General features: G+C 41.0%; 1 protein-coding gene across 1 annotated transcript in view; it reads right to left on the reverse strand.

Moving 5' to 3' along the window:
- Positions 1-444: 444 nt before the first annotated feature.
- LOC139658666 (contactin-associated protein-like 2) overlaps positions 445-18741 on the reverse strand; it is a gene marked incomplete at its 3' end in the record, with an annotated part of 46417 nt that continues 28120 nt past the window's right edge. Inside the window, exons 11-20 of the mRNA XM_071536815.1 lie at positions 15669-15831; positions 12935-13041; positions 10975-11094; positions 8708-8823; positions 7298-7382; positions 5915-6071; positions 3923-4050; positions 3045-3215; positions 1737-1955; positions 445-681 (exon numbers count right to left, since the gene is read on the reverse strand). Of these exons, the coding sequence (XP_071392916.1) occupies positions 445-681; positions 1737-1955; positions 3045-3215; positions 3923-4050; positions 5915-6071; positions 7298-7382; positions 8708-8823; positions 10975-11094; positions 12935-13041; positions 15669-15831 (1503 nt within the window). The remainder of the gene's footprint in view (positions 682-1736; positions 1956-3044; positions 3216-3922; positions 4051-5914; positions 6072-7297; positions 7383-8707; positions 8824-10974; positions 11095-12934; positions 13042-15668; positions 15832-18741) is intronic.

Raw genomic sequence — 18741 nt, forward strand, 5'->3', positions numbered from 1 at the left:
GATCTAAACTAATCTAATCAAAACTAAACTAAACTAAATTGATCGAAACTAATCTATACAAAACTAAACTAAAGTAAACTAAACTAAACTGATCGAAACTAATCTATACAAAACTAAACTAAATTAAACTAAACTAAACTGATCTAATCGAAACTAAACTAAACTAAACTAAACTAAACTAAACTGATCTAAACTAATCTAATCAAAACTAAACTAAACTAAACTAAACTAAACTGATCGAAACTATTCTAATCAAAACTAAAGTAAACTAAAGTAAACTAAACTAAACTAAACTGATCTAATCTAATCGAAACTAAACTAAACTAAACTAAACTAAACTAAACTAAACTAAACTAAACTAAACTAAACTAATTGAAACTAAACTAAACTAAACTAACCTAATTGAAACTAAACTAAACTAAAGTGACACGTGGAGGTCCATACCGTCGGTGCAGAAGGGGCCGTCGTATGCGGTGAGGGAGCAGTCACAGGAATATCCGTTGTACTGCTCCACACACTTCCCTCCGTTCCTGCAGTGCATCCCATAGCTGCTGCAGTGGCCCTGGCAGCCCTGCTTCACCCCGGGGGTCACCTTCGCCCTCTCCTCCAGGTCAAGGGTCACGCCGTTCATCTTCAGAGCACGAATGCAGCCCAGGATACCCCTTTGACCACCCGAGGCACCTGGGAAATAAAACAGGACGGACGGGGTGTCTATTAGGCTTGGGCCGATATTCTATATTAACGATATATGCAATATTTTGTGAAAAGACAATTAAACAATTAAAAAGACAATTCAAAGATATTCATAAAGACGATATTCGATATCGTGGGAAATATTGCAATATTTCGTGAATATCGCGATATTTCGTGAATATCGCGATCTTTCCCACAATATCAAATATCGTCTTTATGAATATTTTCGAATTGTCTTTTTAATTCAAGTGGGTTCCCTTTTGCACAATCAGCCTGTTTTTCTGGAAATAGCAGGAATGAGCAAATTATACCAAATGGCCATCGTTTCCTGCAATGCTTGAATAGTAAGGTCAAATTTCTAGGCTATTAATAATAAGAATAATTATTATCATAGCCTAGACATTTGATGTAATTCGGAAGAAATAAAATAAAATACCACCCCAAATAAACCCGGGAAAAAAAACTGAATGAAAGAAAGACAATTCGAAGATATTCATAAAGATGACATTCGATATCGTGGGAAATATTGCGATAATCACGAAATATCGCGATATTCACGAAATATTGCGATATTTCCCACGATATCGAATATTGTCTTTATGCATATCTTCGAATTGTCTTTTCAATTCAAGTGGGTTCCCTTTTGCACAATCAGCCTGTTTTTCTGGAAATAGCAGGAATGAGCAAATTATACCAAATGGCCATCGTTTCCTGCAATGCTTGAATAGTAAGATCAAATTTCTAGGCTATTAATAATAATAATAATAATAATAATAATTATAATCATTATTATAGCCTAGACATTTGATGTAATTTGGAAGAAATAAAATAAAATACCACCCCAAATAAACCCGGGGAAAAAAAACTGAATGAAAAAAACCTGGGAAACCCCCCCCCCCCCCCCCCCCCCCCCCCCAAAAAAAAAAACCCCATAAGTATATCGCGATATTGTGGTGGGACAGTATCGCGATATAAAATTTTGGATATCGGCCAAGGCTAGTGTCTATGTGTGTGGTGTGTGTATGTGTGTGTGTCTGTCTCACCAACATATAGCTGGCTGTAGAGCTCCAGTCTTGTGTGTCCCTGCGGGGGGGCGGGGCGGACCTCTCGGTACTGTCCGTCCAGCTGAAGCCCCGCCTCCTTGACGTTCCTCTCCGCCTCCACGCGGTGCCATTGGTTGTCGTTGAGCGGCGTTGGCGAGCGCACGCTGAGCTCCACCCCCCCGTTCCCCACGTCAAAGGAGAAGGATATCACCGTGGCAGCTGGGAGCAACAAGGGGGGGGGGGGGGGGGAATCGCAAAGGCTACTCAACGAATTGTCTCTGCATAGGCTTTCCCATGCCATTCATAAATGTGTTGAAAAACGTTTGAGCTCCTGAGCGTCTTTGTGAAACTGGAGACAAGTGGACACTAGAAGTTCTCATTGCATGGTTTTCACACCCACCAAAGACAAATCTAATCAGTCCCTCCATCATTTCAAAGTTTTTTTTTGTAATTACTGTGACCAAGAGTTCTTTAGCAGTGGGATTTCTCAAAAATATGATGTGTTTACTGCAGTAAAATTGTGGGAATTGGTAAAAATCCCAATTCAAGAAAAAAAATGGTACTAAATTGGCACTTAAAGGAATAGTTCACCCAAAAATGAAAATTCTGTCATCATCTACTCACCCTCATGCCAGTTGAAACACAGGTGAAGTTTGTCCATATAACACACAGGGAGGTTGCCAGCACAACTCCATAGCAGCCTTCTCCAAAACAACTGAAGTCAGTGGGGACCAGTTCTTCAGAGTTCCAAAAAGACCTACAGTATATTTACACCATCATTTAGTGCAAATCTTAACTACAGCTGATTGATTTGCATCAAATAATGGTGTATAGGTCTTTCTATTCACAGTGTGATTGTTTGGCTGTTTTTGTTTTGGAACTCTAAAGAACAGGTCCCCATTGACTTCAGTTTGTTTTGGAGAAGGCTGCTACCAAGTTGTGCTGGCAACCTCCCTGTGTGTTATATGGACTAACAAATTTCACCTGTGTTTCATTTGGCATGAGGGTGAGTAGATGATGACAGAATGTTCATTTTTGGGTGAACTATTCCTTTAAGAGATACCCAAAAATACATCCATACTAACAGCTTTGTGGAGCGTTCAATATTTGATGACAAGGTTTTGACTTATGCAGGTGGAAGTAGTGTGAGACGTATATCTGCAGTCCAGTGCAGATCATACATTGAACCCAATGACATGCAGAATAAAAATATAAAAATATATATCTCCTCAACTAGCCATTTAAAGATTTAATCATTCCCAAAAAGATTATTCTAAAATTTTGTACAGTGCATAAACATATACATACTTCTCAGTTCAATGCGTATGAAGTCGGTGGTTCCCAGGTTCTCTAGGAAGACTCCGTAGGTGGAGGAAGTCTTGAAGTAGAACGAGATATCAGCACTGGTTTCTCCTCTGAAGGAGGGAAAATGGAGGTAGGAGGCTGGGCTGGAGAAGGATGCTGCGTTCCAGTAGTTCCCTACAGCAAACAACACCATGGCATGGATAAAACTGTCATGAATAGTATAGCATACTAGTTTTTCTGGCAGACAGGTCTCTGAGTGTAAATTAAGTGGAATTATGGACAATGGGCCTCATGCAAGAACCACTCGTATGAACAGATTCGTTCTTAGCTTTGTTGTGATATTTATTTAGTGTTCATCTAAAATGTATAGGAATACTATAGTTGTTTATCGCAAGGGAACGCACAGAGTTATTTTTCCCCATTCCTTGGCTTTAGCAGGGCCTTTGATTCCACTATTGAATTATATTAAATATTATATGCTTTGGTTGACTTATTTCTAATAGTAGGACTTCAATCTCAGAGCTGGTAGACTTCTCCTTAGTCTTCCTGTCAGTTTTATGAGTGAAGCTTCCCGCCATATGGGCCGGACGCCTAACCTTATATGCCATTATTGGGGCGTCAATTATGCAAATTCTGTTCATTTAGAACAGGTGGAATTCATCATGTTTACGCAGGTCATTTACGAGTGTTTTCTGAAGATACGAGCGTTTGGTGAATCTGACGTGGCACACTCGTACGAGTCCACCTCACGAAAAAAGTAAGAGAAATTTAAGATAAGAATACGAAAATGTTCTTGCATGAGGCCCAATATATCCAACAAAATGTCCCCTTATTTCTGTGTGTGTGTGCGTGTGCGTGTGCGTGTGTGTCCAACAACTCACGGTCCCCCTGGCATCTGAGCGGTCCTACGGTGAGTTTGGCCTCAGATCCGGCTCGACCCGTGTCACCGACCACAACCTGACTGACCGGCAAATGGTCCTTATACACCAACAGGCCTGCATCTTCCCTCCTGCAGAAACACACAGATGGAGAGGGATGGAAGGGAAATGGGTAGAAAGAGAGACACGGGAGTCAGCTAACAGAACAAAAAAGACAGAGGACTTTCAGGTGATGTTACACACCCTGTGGCAGCCATATTGGAGGTCCTCAGCACTTGGGCAACAGTGGCTGTGAACAGTCAGTTGTGTATAACTTGGCCGTCTCAACAGAATTGAATAGACTTAATGTCTGTGCTGATAATTCCATCACTGTTACATCTGATTGATTTAGTGTTTAGATAATGTCAGCTTGTTAGCAAGCTATCCATAGTATCTGGTCAGCTAACCATCACTGTCTTGTAAACACATCTGATTTGAACACTAGCTAACATATAGTAGAAGCTAGTCTTAGTAGTAGTAGTGGCTAATAGTCGCATGTTAACATTAACATTAGTTTCTATGGAGTCATTCCTATGTTCCCAAGGTCCTATGTTCCCCAGATTTATATGGCACATAATGGGAACATGACAAAGGGTCCTATGTTCCCCAGTTCTACATATGTGCTCTCCCAGGGTCCTATGTTCCCAGGGTCCTATGTTCCCAAGGTCCTATGTTCCCCAGCTCTATATAGCACATAATGGGAACCTGAAAAAGATGTTCCCCCAAGAGTTTGAGTCAAGTTTGAGTAAAATTTTATCCACAGAACCACCTCTCTTTAATATTCTCTGCTGGGTCACATTTGACCCGGAACACCAGATGTAACAATGTTTTTTTAGAGACCTTCAAAATCAAATAAAATGATAACCATTGGTTTTGTTGTCTTTATATAGCTGTTTTGAAGCCTTGTTCCAATAAAAAAAACTGCATAATATTTATGAAATATTTTAACTTGAAACGGGTCAAATTTGACCCGAACACAATAGGAGGGTTAATGTGTGTTAACAGAATATTGAACTGGGGAACATAGGACCTTGGGAACATAGATATGCTCCTGTTTCTATGCTAAATTAACCTGCTGGCTAGTTAGCTAGCTGACTGTTCAGGTTAACTGAGCTGACTCTCTCAAGCTACAACAAGCTACAACGGGCTAAAGACAAGACAGTTTACTGTGTCACAGTAACCTACACTTGCATACGAATCAAACTTTTCAGACTATTCACTTTTACTCAGTACGTTACCGAATGGATCTACATCCACACCACAACAAGCTTTTTCTGCTAGCTCTCTTTCTAGCCAGGTTGTTCTATATTTAAACATTATTGGAGCACAGCCAATTCTACAGTGGACTTCCATGATGGAGCCACACCTGGTTGATTGGAGATTTGTGATATAACTGCAAAGCCTCTGTAGATTGAAGAAAACAACAGAATGGAATACAATAAAGGATATAGAAGATCAGATGAAACTAACAATCTCTTTGGTGAAATTGTGGCATTGCAGCAGCACATAGTAATGAGATACAACAGGGAAAATAGAATATAAACATAATTAGAATATAAATAAGAATATAAAATGAGGGTTTTAAAAGCATATGCAGCCAACAATTTCAACATAATGTCAAGTAGAATGAAAATTATGGGGCAAAGTATCACAGCATTATTAGGGTGTGCAAAATAACAGCAGCAGGACTTACCAAGGCAAAGAAGTGAGTACAGAATCTCATCTGGTACAACAGATGAGACAAAATAGAATGGAATAGAGTGGAATAGAATAGATTGAAAAACTGAGAAGCAGGACACTGATGAAGGACCGTTCCTTCATCAGTGTCCTGCTTCTCAATTTTTATGTACTGAATGTATGTTTCAGAGTGAATGTACTAAATCTATGTTTAATATAGAATAGCCTTAATTTGCTAAAACAGCGGGATGCTGACATGTTCAGAAGATGTCTACCCACCACTGTCGCTGGTCGGCGTCACAGTTGCAGTAGTGTTTGGGGTTGGTACAGTTGCGTTCAATGCCACAGGAACACTTCTGTATCCCCGGTCCCGAACCTCCCCAGTAGGAATGCTTCTCATTAGCTCTTCCCACCCACCAGGTGAACGGGGTGCCGTCTGGGAATCAAACCAACAAGCTGGTAGTCAGTTCACTTCTATCAGTTCAATCAGCTGAATATGAGGAGGGAGGGAGATAAAAGACGTATATGTTCAATTCACTGCTGAGTTATCACCTAACATAGAGCATTTCTCTGTAGCAACCTAAAAGTCTGTTTTGGTGGAATTCTGTTATAAAATAATCTAGATTCAATCATAAATCAATGGAAAAAGATGACCTTAGAGCTAAAGGGTTATTAGGAAACTGAAAACTAATCTATTACTTCTCTGGATGAAATGGCATAATTTCTTAATTGCATATAACCATCATTCTAATGCGTAGGATGTCTGTGTGTCTGTTTCCCATACGTTCTCAGAGCACAGAGATACATTTACACAACACTGATCCAAAACACACCCTCTTTATTTCAGATTGGGAATGCACATACAAATAAACCCTCAATTGCATCGGTTCATGTTCAGTGCACATTGTCAAGATACAGTACATATATAAGGGATGATTTCAACAAATATTATTCTGCGGAAACACAAATGAAAAACCGTTGCACGAACGGTTCAAACTTTAGTCCCGCCCACAAAGGTGCTGATTGGCCCGATCGTTTTTCCGAGCTAGAAATCGTGCAACACCAGACTCTCTGAATGGCCTCATTGAGAAGCTCTTACTTGCCTGTTACCATCCACATCCATGCCTACATTTTATGCCTTTGGTAGCATTGTCCGTATATATCTTTTACTTACATATTTTTTACTTATTTGTTAATATGCATTCATATTTAGGAGAATTTGTTCATTTTGTGAAATTTGTATATTATGCTAGCTGGACCATGTGTTAGCTCAGTTTTTTGTTCCACGATGGTCTAAATGCTGTTTCAGACGCGTTTCCACGCTGATAAGAATAAAATTCTGGGGTAAACTCTGAATACTTGTGAATTTGTGGCATACAAATGGTCAGATTTAAAGATGCTGAATATCGGCATAAGATATCAGCGATTGAAAGCTTCAATCCAAAAATATCTGTATTGGTTTTCATAAACCCATATTGGTTGAACCTTAGTAAGAAGTGTCATTCTATTTCTGAACTGCACCCGTTGCTCAATTCAGACATCTTGAACAGTGCTCATGAATTCACTGCAAAAAGAGCAAGTACAAACAGTTGGGGAGCAAACTGATTTTAGTCTCTAAAGGAGCGACCGGCTGAGATCCCAGCCAGATGATGGTGACATTACCTGGAGTGTTGAGCAGTCGAGACATACGGCAGGCATAGGCAACATGCTGCTCACAATACTCCGCACTGCTGGTGATGGACAACACCTAGCACACAGACAGGAAGGAAGGAAGGAAGGAAGGAAGGAAGGAAGGAAGAAGGAAGATAGGCACTCCTTTAGATTTGCACTTCAGCTGTCCTAAAATGGCTTGTTAGCATTTTTAACAGTTCTCTAAATAGCATAAAACTACTGTGACTTTCAACAGAGTCATTCCTATGTTCCCAGGGTCCTATGTTCCCCAGATTTATATGGCACATAATGGGAACATGACAAAGGGTCCTATGTTCCCAGGGTCCTATGTTCCCCAGTTCTAGGGTTAGGGTTAAGGGTTAGGGGTTAGGGTTAGAGATCTTCAAAATCAAATAAAATGATAACCATTGGTTTTGTTGTGTTTATATAGCTGTTTTGAAGCCTTGTTCCAATAAAAAAAAACCTGGATAATATTTGAAATATTTTAACTTGAAACACACAATAGGAACACAATAGGAGGGTTAATGTGTGTTAACAGAATATTGAACTGGGGAACATAGGACCCTGGGAACATAGGACCCTGGGAACTTAAGAACCTGGGAACATAGATACGCTCCCCTTTCAACATGCTGTCATTCACCTATCCTTCAGTTACCCTTTCCTTTTTAGAAGAGCAAAAGCCAGGCTAAAATTCAAATGGGGGTATCACTGTCATTAGTTTCAAGGATTCATGCTAACACTAATTCTAACATGCATAATGCTAGCTCAACAGCCTACAAGTAGGGCGTCTGAGGGAGTCTACAGCAATGATTGAGAACCACCCAAATTAGCATTCGAGGTGCAGAAGCTGCTCATAGGACCTGACCTAGCTGCGGCCAAGCTAATTGTGGCTCTGGAACTGATTTGAACTTTCTGCCTATGATCACAGTACTCCCCAAAGGGTACAGAAACACATTTTACTACAGAAACACTACAGAAAATATTTTCTAATGTGGAACTGTCAGTGGAGTATGTGTATATAACCTCCATTTACTCTATTCTTATCTCTGTTTATATCCATATCTTCTTTGCTGTATCTTATTACTATTTGTGGCTGCAATGACCCAACTGAACCCCCACAGGGATCAATAACGTTTCATTGTCCCCCACCAAAGGGGGGACTATGGATCGGTCTCCGTCCGTTAGTTCGGTCGTTAGTTAGTCACACTGTAATGTTGACTTTGTGCCGCTAGGGGGCAGCACTGACAATGAATGGGGACTCAGTGGTAAAGCAGGTCATACAGTTAAACCCTAACCCTAACCCTAACTCCATGTCTTCCTTTCTAACCCCAACAAAGTAAAGGCTACAGGTGAACTAGGTTAAATATTTGATGTGTAAGTAGCAGCCACGTTATTGAGTACCTGTTCAGCTGTCATATTGTAATTGAGCTGTAACACTGCCTTGCCCTCCTGGTCTGCGCTGGTGACCGACGTCTGAGGAGACAGATTGTTCTTCACTGTGGTCCAAACCTTGTCTTCTAGAAGAGCACAAAACATACAGTCAGCAGGTCCACCAGAAAACCACACACACATCGTCTTATTATGCAGTATGTTGGCAGATGCAGAATATCTTATCTGCAGAGTATCTCTACGTTTCCAGACTAGAGTAGCTACTGGTCATACTGGTTAAGGTCTTATTCATCTTTACATGAACCATTGATACCCTGTGATTGAGTCTCCCTGTTGCCATGAAGTAACCACTTAACAGAATATTCCCAATCCCTCTCTGACTGAGCGATATTAGCATCTATTAGGGGAAACAAATGATGATCCCAATGGTATTAGTAATAGTAAGTACTGTGTCCTGCCATGTTTGTTTCTGTTTTGACAGACAGAAAACCAAAAGTAAATGCAGTAAGATGTTTCCATGCTACAGTAGCCAGTTACCCGGGTTATCCTAACCTAAGTTTCTCATCATCAGTGTCTATCAACTACTCCCTGTGTACTAGCTCTGTTCTCCCTGCCCTCAAACTCGCCGTTGTCACCCCTATCCTCAAAAAGCCCGGACTCAAACGTAACAAGTTTAATCCTTTGCTTTCAAAATACTGTAATAAGTGTAAGATTACTGAAGGTTCATATTTCCACTGTATTTTTGAATGCCCTCTTATTAGTGACTTCTGGGTCAAAGTGTGTAAAGAAATTGATATTATATTTAAGAAAAAAACTGGTCCTTGAACCTATTTTCTGCATTCTGGGAATACATTCAGTAGCATTGAACCTTAGCCCCTCTTCACTGAAGCTGCTTAAGGTGCTTCTTTTTAGTGCGAGGAGATGTGTTCTTCTTCAGTGGATTTCAGACTCTGTCCCCACGGTTTCGCAATGGATTCGGAGTGTTATGGAAGTTATCCTTTTAGAAGCCATAAGCTTCTGGCTCAACGACAAACCACTTAAGTTTTTTTCATATTTGGGACCCCTTTCTGGACTATATTGGAGAGGACGGGGCCCAGGCCCTTCGGAGTGGTCTCTACGGACTAGCATGGACTGAGATTTCGAGGTACATTTCCATGTAGGTCTTAGTGTTTAATATGCCATTATCCCATCATTATGCCTGATTACCCTTGTTATACCTAATTGTATAAACCTTCTGTCTTGGTGTTTTATCTCTGTTTTCTATTATTTATTTATTTATTATTTTTTATTTATTTATTTTTATTTTTATTTATTTCATTTTTGATTATTTGACTATTTTTTGGCTCTCTTATGTGTGTGGAGAATGTGTTCAGTGTTGAGGGTAAGTTGGAAAAGAGGGTACATATTTTTATCATCATTAATTGTCTGACCCTCTGGAAATCAATAAATATACTTTAAAAAAGCCCAGACTCGACCCTGACATCCTCAATATCTATGCCCCTTCAGTACTGGGAGCCACTACATTCATCACAAATGCTGCTGAGGCATATTGGAACTCAAACCCTCACTGTGGATTGGCATCCTTCCATGTTTGTTCATTTGTTTGTTCTTTCACCCGTCCATCTGTTACGTGCCATATCGCAGACACTGCTGATCAAGTTTTAATGAAAAGTGTGTGAATGATGCGTCTCACCACTGTGTTGCGGCATTTTCAGAATCACACTGATTGGCCCAGGGGGCTGCTACAATTACAGGTCAGAACAAGGTTTGTTACTGATTGGCCCAAACTTACTGTTGCCTTTCTACCCTGAGATAGGTAGTAAGACATTCATTCATTCATTTTCTCTACTTGCTTATTCCTATTCAGAGTGGCAGGGGACTGGAGCCTATCCCATCATGCACTGGGTGGGACCCTGAACAGGTCTGCTTGCTGCTCAAAATTGTAATATGTTTCAACCAATCAGAATTGAATATTTTGCTCTTTCCATATTATGAAAAACCACCCTAACTCACTTCAACTATAAGTACCTTCACAATACACATAGGGCATATATGGCTTTAGAATATATAGAACAGTACATTTATCAATTTAATGTTTATCTGTGAAATATAATAGCTTGAAATCATGCACTAAATGTTTAGCAGTCTTTATTCAGTGTAATTTGTGTATAAAACAAAAAAATGCCAGTACAAAGACAAACCATTGTGCAAACCATTGAGCCACTGATGCCCGGTATAGTGAAACAGACACCGTCAAAAGCCAAAGCAGTGTTCCTCACCTGTCATGTCACAGCTGACTCTGAAGGGGCCGATGGGTCCGCTGCCATCCGGGTCGATCCAGTAGCTCCCTGAACTTTTCCCCAGGTGCTTATACTCCTCGCAGGACTGCTGGTATACCGCTACACAGGACACAACACACAGCTCAACAGACACATGGCTACTGTGTGTGTGTGTGTGTCTGTGTGTATGATGGAATATCCCAGCAAGCTCCAACAGAAGCAGTACCTGCAACGTCTACTTGGAATGTCTACGCTACCCTTGACTTGATCTGCCCCTGCGGTACACATACTGTATACTGGTATCTGCCTTAACGCTATGCTACCTGCCTACAGTACTTAAAAATGCACATCATGATCTACCTGGCAACGTCTGCATCCCTGCTTTGTTAAAACAGCTAGAATTTACAACCTACTCCTCTCCTCTCCTTGTCTCCTCTCCTCTCCTCTCTCCTCTCCTTGTCTCCTCTCCTCTCTCCTCTCCTTGTCTCCTCTCCTCTCCTTGTCTCCTCTCCTCCTCTCCTTGTTTCCTCTCCTCTCTCCTCTCCTCCGGTCCTCTCCTTGTCTCCTCTCCTCCTCTCCTCGTCTCCTCCTCTCCTCTCCTTGTCTCCTCTCTCCTCTCCTCCTCTCCTCTCCTTGTCTCCTCTCCTCGTCTCCTCTCCTCTCTCCTCCTCTCCTTGTCTCCTCTCCTCTCCTCCTCTCCTCCTCTCCCCTCCTTGTCTCCTCTCCTCCTCTCCCCTCCTTGTCTCCTCTCCTCCTCTCCCCTCCTTGTCTCATCTCCTCCTCTCCTCTCCTCCTCTCCTCATCTCCTTTCCTTGTCTCCTGTCCTCTCCTCTCTCCTCTCTTCTCCTTGTCTCCTCTCCTCTCCTCCTCTCCTTGTCTCCTCCTCTCCTCTCCTCTCCTTTCCTCTCTTCCTCTCCTCCTCTTGTCTCCTCTCTCCTCTCCTCCTCTCCTCTCTTCTCCTTGCCTAATCTCCTCTCCTTTCCTCCCCTCCTCTCTGTGTTTCCTCTCCTCTCTCCTCTCCTCCTGTCCTGTCCTGCCCTCTCCTCTCCTCCTCTCCTTGTCTCCTCTCCTCTCCTCAACAAGTGCAAGCAATATGTCAGCAACTGTAGGGAAAACCGAAGGGAATTCAAACATTCTCACCATTGAGAAAACCTCCATTATAAGTCTTTAAATATCAAAACACCTGCTTTTTGAGGTGTGGCATTATTCATGTGGCATGTGTACAAAATAAATTTAGTGTAGCATAGGTGCAGGGCTGGCATCATTTACACTCTGAGCCAGAGCCAACACACATGTAGGGGAGGGCGGGGTAAGATGAGCCAGTGGATAAAGTGAGCCACCCCCAGAGACTTCCATTACAACGTGGCTGCGGACCAGCCACATAGGACAAGTAGTACGTACAATTATGCTCATAAAACAGTTTTTTGCAACAGAAAGCAAATTTTTTACATTAATTGTTTAATAGCTGTTGTCTCAATACCAATTTAGCTCTACTACCAAGGACTAAAACCACATGAATTAACTAGCAAAAGGTTAGCAGCGAACTAGTGTGTAGAACTTTTTTCAAAAAGGTGGCTATGGGGTAGATTGAGCCAAAAGCCAAGTGGTAAATTGAGCCACTCAACATGCCACCTTGTTGATTTCTGATATTAACTATAGTATTTTTATGTATTTGTTTGTTTGTTTTGTATCTTGGACAATATAGAGCAGTGTTTCAGAACCATTGTAAGTCTATTTACAGGCAACGTTACAGTTACGCTACCAGACTAAATCCTGGGTCTCCTTTATAAGTCTATGTAAAATCTTAGAGTAATCTTAGAGCTTTGGTCAGATCTTACAGGTCTTGGTCTGACACTAGTTAGACGTTGAAGGTACTAGTTATGTAGGCTATTGTTGATGGATAGTTATAGTGTGTGTGTGTGTGTGTGTGTGTGTGTGTAGTGTGTGTGTGTGTACTCACAGGTATGGCAGGTAGCTCCAGTGTATCCAGTGCCATTACAGTTGCAGCTGAATGCATCCCACGTCTGAGAACAACGACCACCATGCTCACAGTGGTTAGGAACACACCTGACACACACATACACACCACAAAGAGAGAGAGAGAGAGGGAGAGAGAGAGAGGATGGTTAGAAATACAAATAAAGGCAATCTCAACTTTATCAAGACTAAAGGTTGTCCATTTTTAATGGGACTAGTATTATGTGGGGGCCTCATCTAATTAATGAATTGCCCCCAACCTCTGCATTTCATGATGCACATTTGCTTATTTCTCCAATCTTTCTGTCTATCAAATAAGACAAAAAAAAGTAAAAAAAAATACATAAATAAGTGAAATCCAAAAGTGTCTCAGCAGTAATAGTAGTGAGTGAGTCCAGAGAAAGCTGGACTCACCAATGATGGCTGAACCTCTTCACCATCCCAACCCCACCACACATTAAGAAGAAGACGTTTAGTTTACTGACCTCACCGCACAGGATTTCTTGGTAATGAAGTCCTCAAAATTCAAACAGTTACCTCTCACCGCCATTTGGGGTCGCCAATGTGCAAAATTGTCTAGTACAGCTTTAAGTGTCTTTTACAAAAATTGTATTTCTGGTAGTATAGAGGATTTTTCCATCTCAATGGTATGTACAGGGAGATTGACAGATACTAGATACTGAGTATGCTTTAAACGAGTAGCCCTCAACTTCAGCTGGCTCCACATGTTCTCACTGTTTTCACATTGTTTACATACTGTACTTCTCTGCTGCTTGAACGTGAATTGTTAGGGTTATTATTGAGGGTAGATGCAAGGTTGGGGGACTTGTACAATAACTATCATTGGTTGCAGTATAAATGCAGAATGGATGGGGTACTTTTACAATAGATATCACCATGACCATTAAATATACAGTACAGTGCAAAAGTCTCACCCAAGGCACCCAAGAGTTTTTATATAAATTGTGTCTTAGATGTTTATTCATTTTTTTTCTGCATCAGTGTGTCAGTAGGCTGCTCTTTATAGTACATTTTTTTATATTTAGAAACTTTTCATTTAATTATTTTTGAAAGCATCTTCACTTGACTTTTTTCCTTTTACATGTGCCTAAGACTTTTGCACAGTACTGTATATAAGGTATAATGGCCGTGGGGGCCTTTATACCACACCCAGTGTACCAATCAGCTGTACCACGCCTTTATTGGAAGCAGGCTTATATTAGAGACAGGCCTTTATTTCTAATTCCCTCTGTTTGATAAGTATATTTGCTCATATTTTAGAACGAAGCCTCCTTGTTTTCTGATCTGCTTCTGTTGGGGTTCGTTAGGTAGCCGTTTTTGTTACTGCAATGCATTACCGATAATTATGGTAATCGACGGCACGCTCCAGAGACTTCCGCCGGCCGAGCCGTCTTGTGGCATACTGCCATCTTGTGGCACTTTGTACATTACTACAAACTACAGTTACATTATATAACAGGCACCAGGAGTTTACCGGTATCCTCCCTTGTTTTTTCCTTTGTTTTTTTCCCCCGGCCCGTATTTGGGACCGACCTTTATGTGTTCGTGTCGACCACGACCCCGGACCCGGCTTTTAATTGACTACCGGCCACTATTAGAGGAAATACGGTAAGCACCTCACCAATACCCTTAACAGTCAAACACAGAATTTATGATCCATAACTGAAAAGCCCAGTAAAAGATGGTCATCTAACAGTTGTATGACAGCAGCAGGGAAAGTCATCAGCTGTCAGGTTTTTCTCTGCTAGGCGAAAGTGCCTCATTTTGTTGCAAGTCATCCTCATATCTCTCCCAGTCTTTCCTGTCTCTCTTCTTGGAACTGTCTAATAAAGGCAAAAATGCCCAAAATGTAATCTTCAAAAAAAACAAAGAACTGACATCCTCCCATCTGTTTGTTGTCAGGACTAAGGGGAAAGTCTTTCATTTGGCTGACTGAGATGCATCATATCTATGTCGTGTATACAGCACATAAGACCGTATTCGAATGTCTTATGTAATTTCACTCTGGATAATGAAATTCGCTGAAATCACCGGTGCTCGTCAGCTCTGTGCCTATAAATTAATACTAGAATTTATAACCTCCTCCTCTCCTCTCCTTGTCTCCTCTCCTCTCTCCTCTCCTTGTCTCCTCTCCTCTCTTCTCTCCTCTCCTCCGCTCCTTGTCTCCTCTCCGCTCCTCCTCTCCTTGTCTCCTCTCCTCTCCTCCTCTCCTTCTCTCGTCTCCTCCTCTCCTCTCCTCTCCTTGTCTCCTTTCCTCTCCTTGTCTCCTCTCCTGTCTCCTCTCCTCTCCTTGTCTCCTCTCCTCTCCTTGTCTCCTCTCCTCCCCTCTCCTCTCCTCGCTCCTCTCCTTGTCTCCTCTCCTCCTCTCCTTGTCTCCTCTCCTCTCTCCGCTCCTCTCCTTGTCTCCTCTCCGCTCCTCCTCTCCTTGTCTCCTCTCCTTTCCTCCTCTCCTCCTCTCCTTGTCTCCTCTCCTCCTCTCCTCTCCTCTCTCCTCTCCTGTCTCCTCTCCTCTCCTTGTCTCCTCTCCTCCCCTCTCCTCTCCTCGCTCCTCTCCTCTCCTTGTCTCCTCCTCTCCTCCTCTCCTCTCCTTGTCTCCTCTTCTCCTCTCCTCTCCTCTATTGTTATATAAACAATATTTAGCATTATTATTGTGCGACTGTGTATGTGTATGTGTGTGTGTGTGTGTGTGCTCATACCTGTCTATAATGGCACACATGTCCAGGCTGATGTTTTCAAAGGTTCCGATGAGGCCCTGCTCAAGGGCCCGGAGGTCAGCCAGCTGGTCGTCGATGTGGATCATTTGCATGCAGCCCTGGAAGGACCGCTGAAGTGACGGTGTGTTCGTGCGCAGGAAATAGCCTGGGAAAGAAGGAGGAGGAGGTCAAAGGTCATGAGTCGTCAGGTCATCAGCTTTTATGGTTCTTTATGTCAGTGGTTCTCAAAGTGGGGTCCGGGGACCCCCAGGGGTCCTTAAGGGGGTTCCAGGGGGTCCCCAGCAAAAAGGGGAATAATTTATTTTTACTATAATTCCATCCATAAGTAACACAATGACAGAATGTATAACTATTTTGGTCATGGGTTTCATATAAAATCTTATCAAATGGGGGACCCTGGGACAAAATCTTATCAAATGGGGGTCTGTGGTCTAATTTTTGTCAGTTTAGGGGTCCTTGATGTGAAAAAGTTTGAGAACCACTGCTTTATGTCAAGCCATGTGAAAGCAATGATGCAAGCGAATAAGACCAACTCGGAGAAATTGGGATATTAACGTTCTTCCCGGGTCCCGTTCCTCGTACATGGATAACTGAGTTAGCCGGATACGTTTGTTGACAATCTGACATAAATCCGGGATTTTCTGTTCCTTGAAGCAAGCTTAAAATTGAGTCTGTCTCGTAACCAGAGCAACAGCTTCTGAAGCTCAAACCTGCAAAAAGGCAGGCTTAGTCAGAGTTCGCTGGATTATGACCATGCCTTTTAAGCTCACCCCATCCATGAACTCATTTTCCAGACATGGCTGTGCCTTTCTTCAGATCAGTTGTTATAGTGAGACAGGCTTTTAGAAGAGAATGTGCTACGTTCACTTGAGACCCCATAAGGAGTATTAGGTAACCAATATTATTTGGTTGGGATGATCTGTTTACATGTGTGGTGATGTGGGTGTAGCCCTTTACTATTTTTGACCATTGTATTTTTTCTGTATAATCCTTTATAATTCTTTATATAATATTGTTAATTTATTTATCTTGAGTATACAAACTGTGTTTCTAAGTGACTAGGCGTCCAGGCTATATGTTGTGTTTCAGTTGTTGTGTTTGTTCTATAAACATAAAACTTGGGTACATATATGTATGTACATACGTTGAGCATGTATGTATATATGATATTCTCAGGTAATGCAAGTGCCTGTGGGTGTATGGATGTTGTAAGTCTATGCATACCTGTTAACTATGCCTTGTATACTATTTATATTTTTGTATGACCTACTGCACATTTTGTATTTTCTAAAAATTTCAATAAACAAAGTTGTGAAAAAAAGAAGAGAATGTGTACTGAGAGATCAATCCTTCAGTATTTGAAAGATACAGGTTTCCACAATTAAGAGTTAAATACATACACTCAGAAAAATGAACATTGACGCTTTTAGGTATTAAGGAAAGTTGATTTTATCCAAACACAGTTTCAATAAAATATAAAAAAGAAAAAAAAAATAGAACCAGCAAGACTGAAACAGGTAAAATGAAATGTATTGGCATCATGAGCATAAATTGATTTTAAAAATTCTAATTCATTTAAAGCTGGGGTAGGCAATTTTTTTTAGAACAATTCTGGTAATATCTATTGAAATTGTCCTTGCATCCCAACAGCTATCAATAAATCAAATGCTCTGAGGAAAAAAATCCAGTCTCTGTGACTGTCCCAGGCCATGTAATCAGCCACTCCAAAATCTCTGGGCACCTGAATCTTAACAACCAATCAGGACAGCTCACTGATGAGTGACTCATGCATATCATTGGTGGTGTTGGTTATCGTAACGCACTCTATTACCCTTCCATTCACTGTTACAGGCTGGTATTAGCATAGTTTTCTGTAAGCAAAGTTTTCAGTTTAAAGCTGGCCTTCATGTACCAGTTCATATTTATTATTATAGTGGCTGGCCTTCATCTTCCAGCTCTCAGTTATCAGTAAGCTGGCTTTCATCTACCAGTACTTAGTATTAGTAAACTGTCTTTCCTCTAACAGCACTAGTTATTAATAAGCAGGCCTCCATCTATTGGCACATATTTTAATTACAGCTGGCCCTCATTTACCACCTCTTAATTATTAAAAGGCTGGCTTTCAGCTTGCTTTTACGTTAATTTTTTAAATTAACTGGTTTTTACTCTACAGTTGTCTTACCTTGTATATATACAGTACTGTGCAAAAGTCTTCGGAACATGCAAAAAAAATATTCTGTAAAGCGAAGATGCTTTAAAAATAATGAAATGAAAAGTTTCTAAATATCAAAAAATTACTATTAAGAGCAGTCTACTGACACACAAATGGAGAAAACAAATAAACATCTAAAACAATTTTTAAAATGTATTTTAATTGTAAAGCACTTTGTAACTGTGTTTTGAAAAGTGTGCTATAAAAAAAGTTTCATTTTCATTTTCAGTCTAAACCCCCTTTTGTTCCTTCTTTATTACGTTACTAGCGGGCTCCATTGCCTCATTTTAAATTCACTATTTATTTTTGGGCTGGCATCCTAATTCCTCCATCCATTCATGGGATATTCCCTAACCCCATGAATGGGAGGTGTTTCATCATGGAGTCTACACCAAAGTTTCTCTTATGCTTTTTTTTTTTTTCAATAAAGTTCCTATTTGAGCATTTAACTTTAGTCTCTCCTGGCTGAAATGTGGCTTTTGCATAATTCAATCAGGAAGACTACTAATCCTGCCCACCTCTCTTACTGGGTTCATTCATGCTTTCTCATCATCTAATCAGTTATCCAGCACTTTCACTCTCTTTTCAGACAGTCTCTTGAAAGTTTGTCCTTGTATGCATTGAGGATCTAAGGCGGATGGTGCCAGGTTAGGTTATGTAGTATAGGCTATTATGTCTTGCTAAAATCTTCTTTTGTGTGTCTTGTGCTTTTCCTGTTTGTCCTATATCATTCTGTTCTATGGATGATTGTTGATCAGTTAGATCTAGTTAGGTTAATTCTCTGTAAAGTAATCTGAGACATGCATGTACTTGAACTTGTTTGGCTTCACATCACTTGGCTAC

Source organism: Centroberyx affinis, unplaced genomic scaffold (assembly GCF_046629955.1).
Source record: "Centroberyx affinis isolate AG114_WGS23_722 - 3 ecotype Tasmania unplaced genomic scaffold, CSIRO-AGI_Caff_v1 ptg002948l_1, whole genome shotgun sequence".
In the NCBI taxonomy this organism is placed as follows: domain Eukaryota; kingdom Metazoa; phylum Chordata; class Actinopteri; order Beryciformes; family Berycidae; genus Centroberyx; species Centroberyx affinis.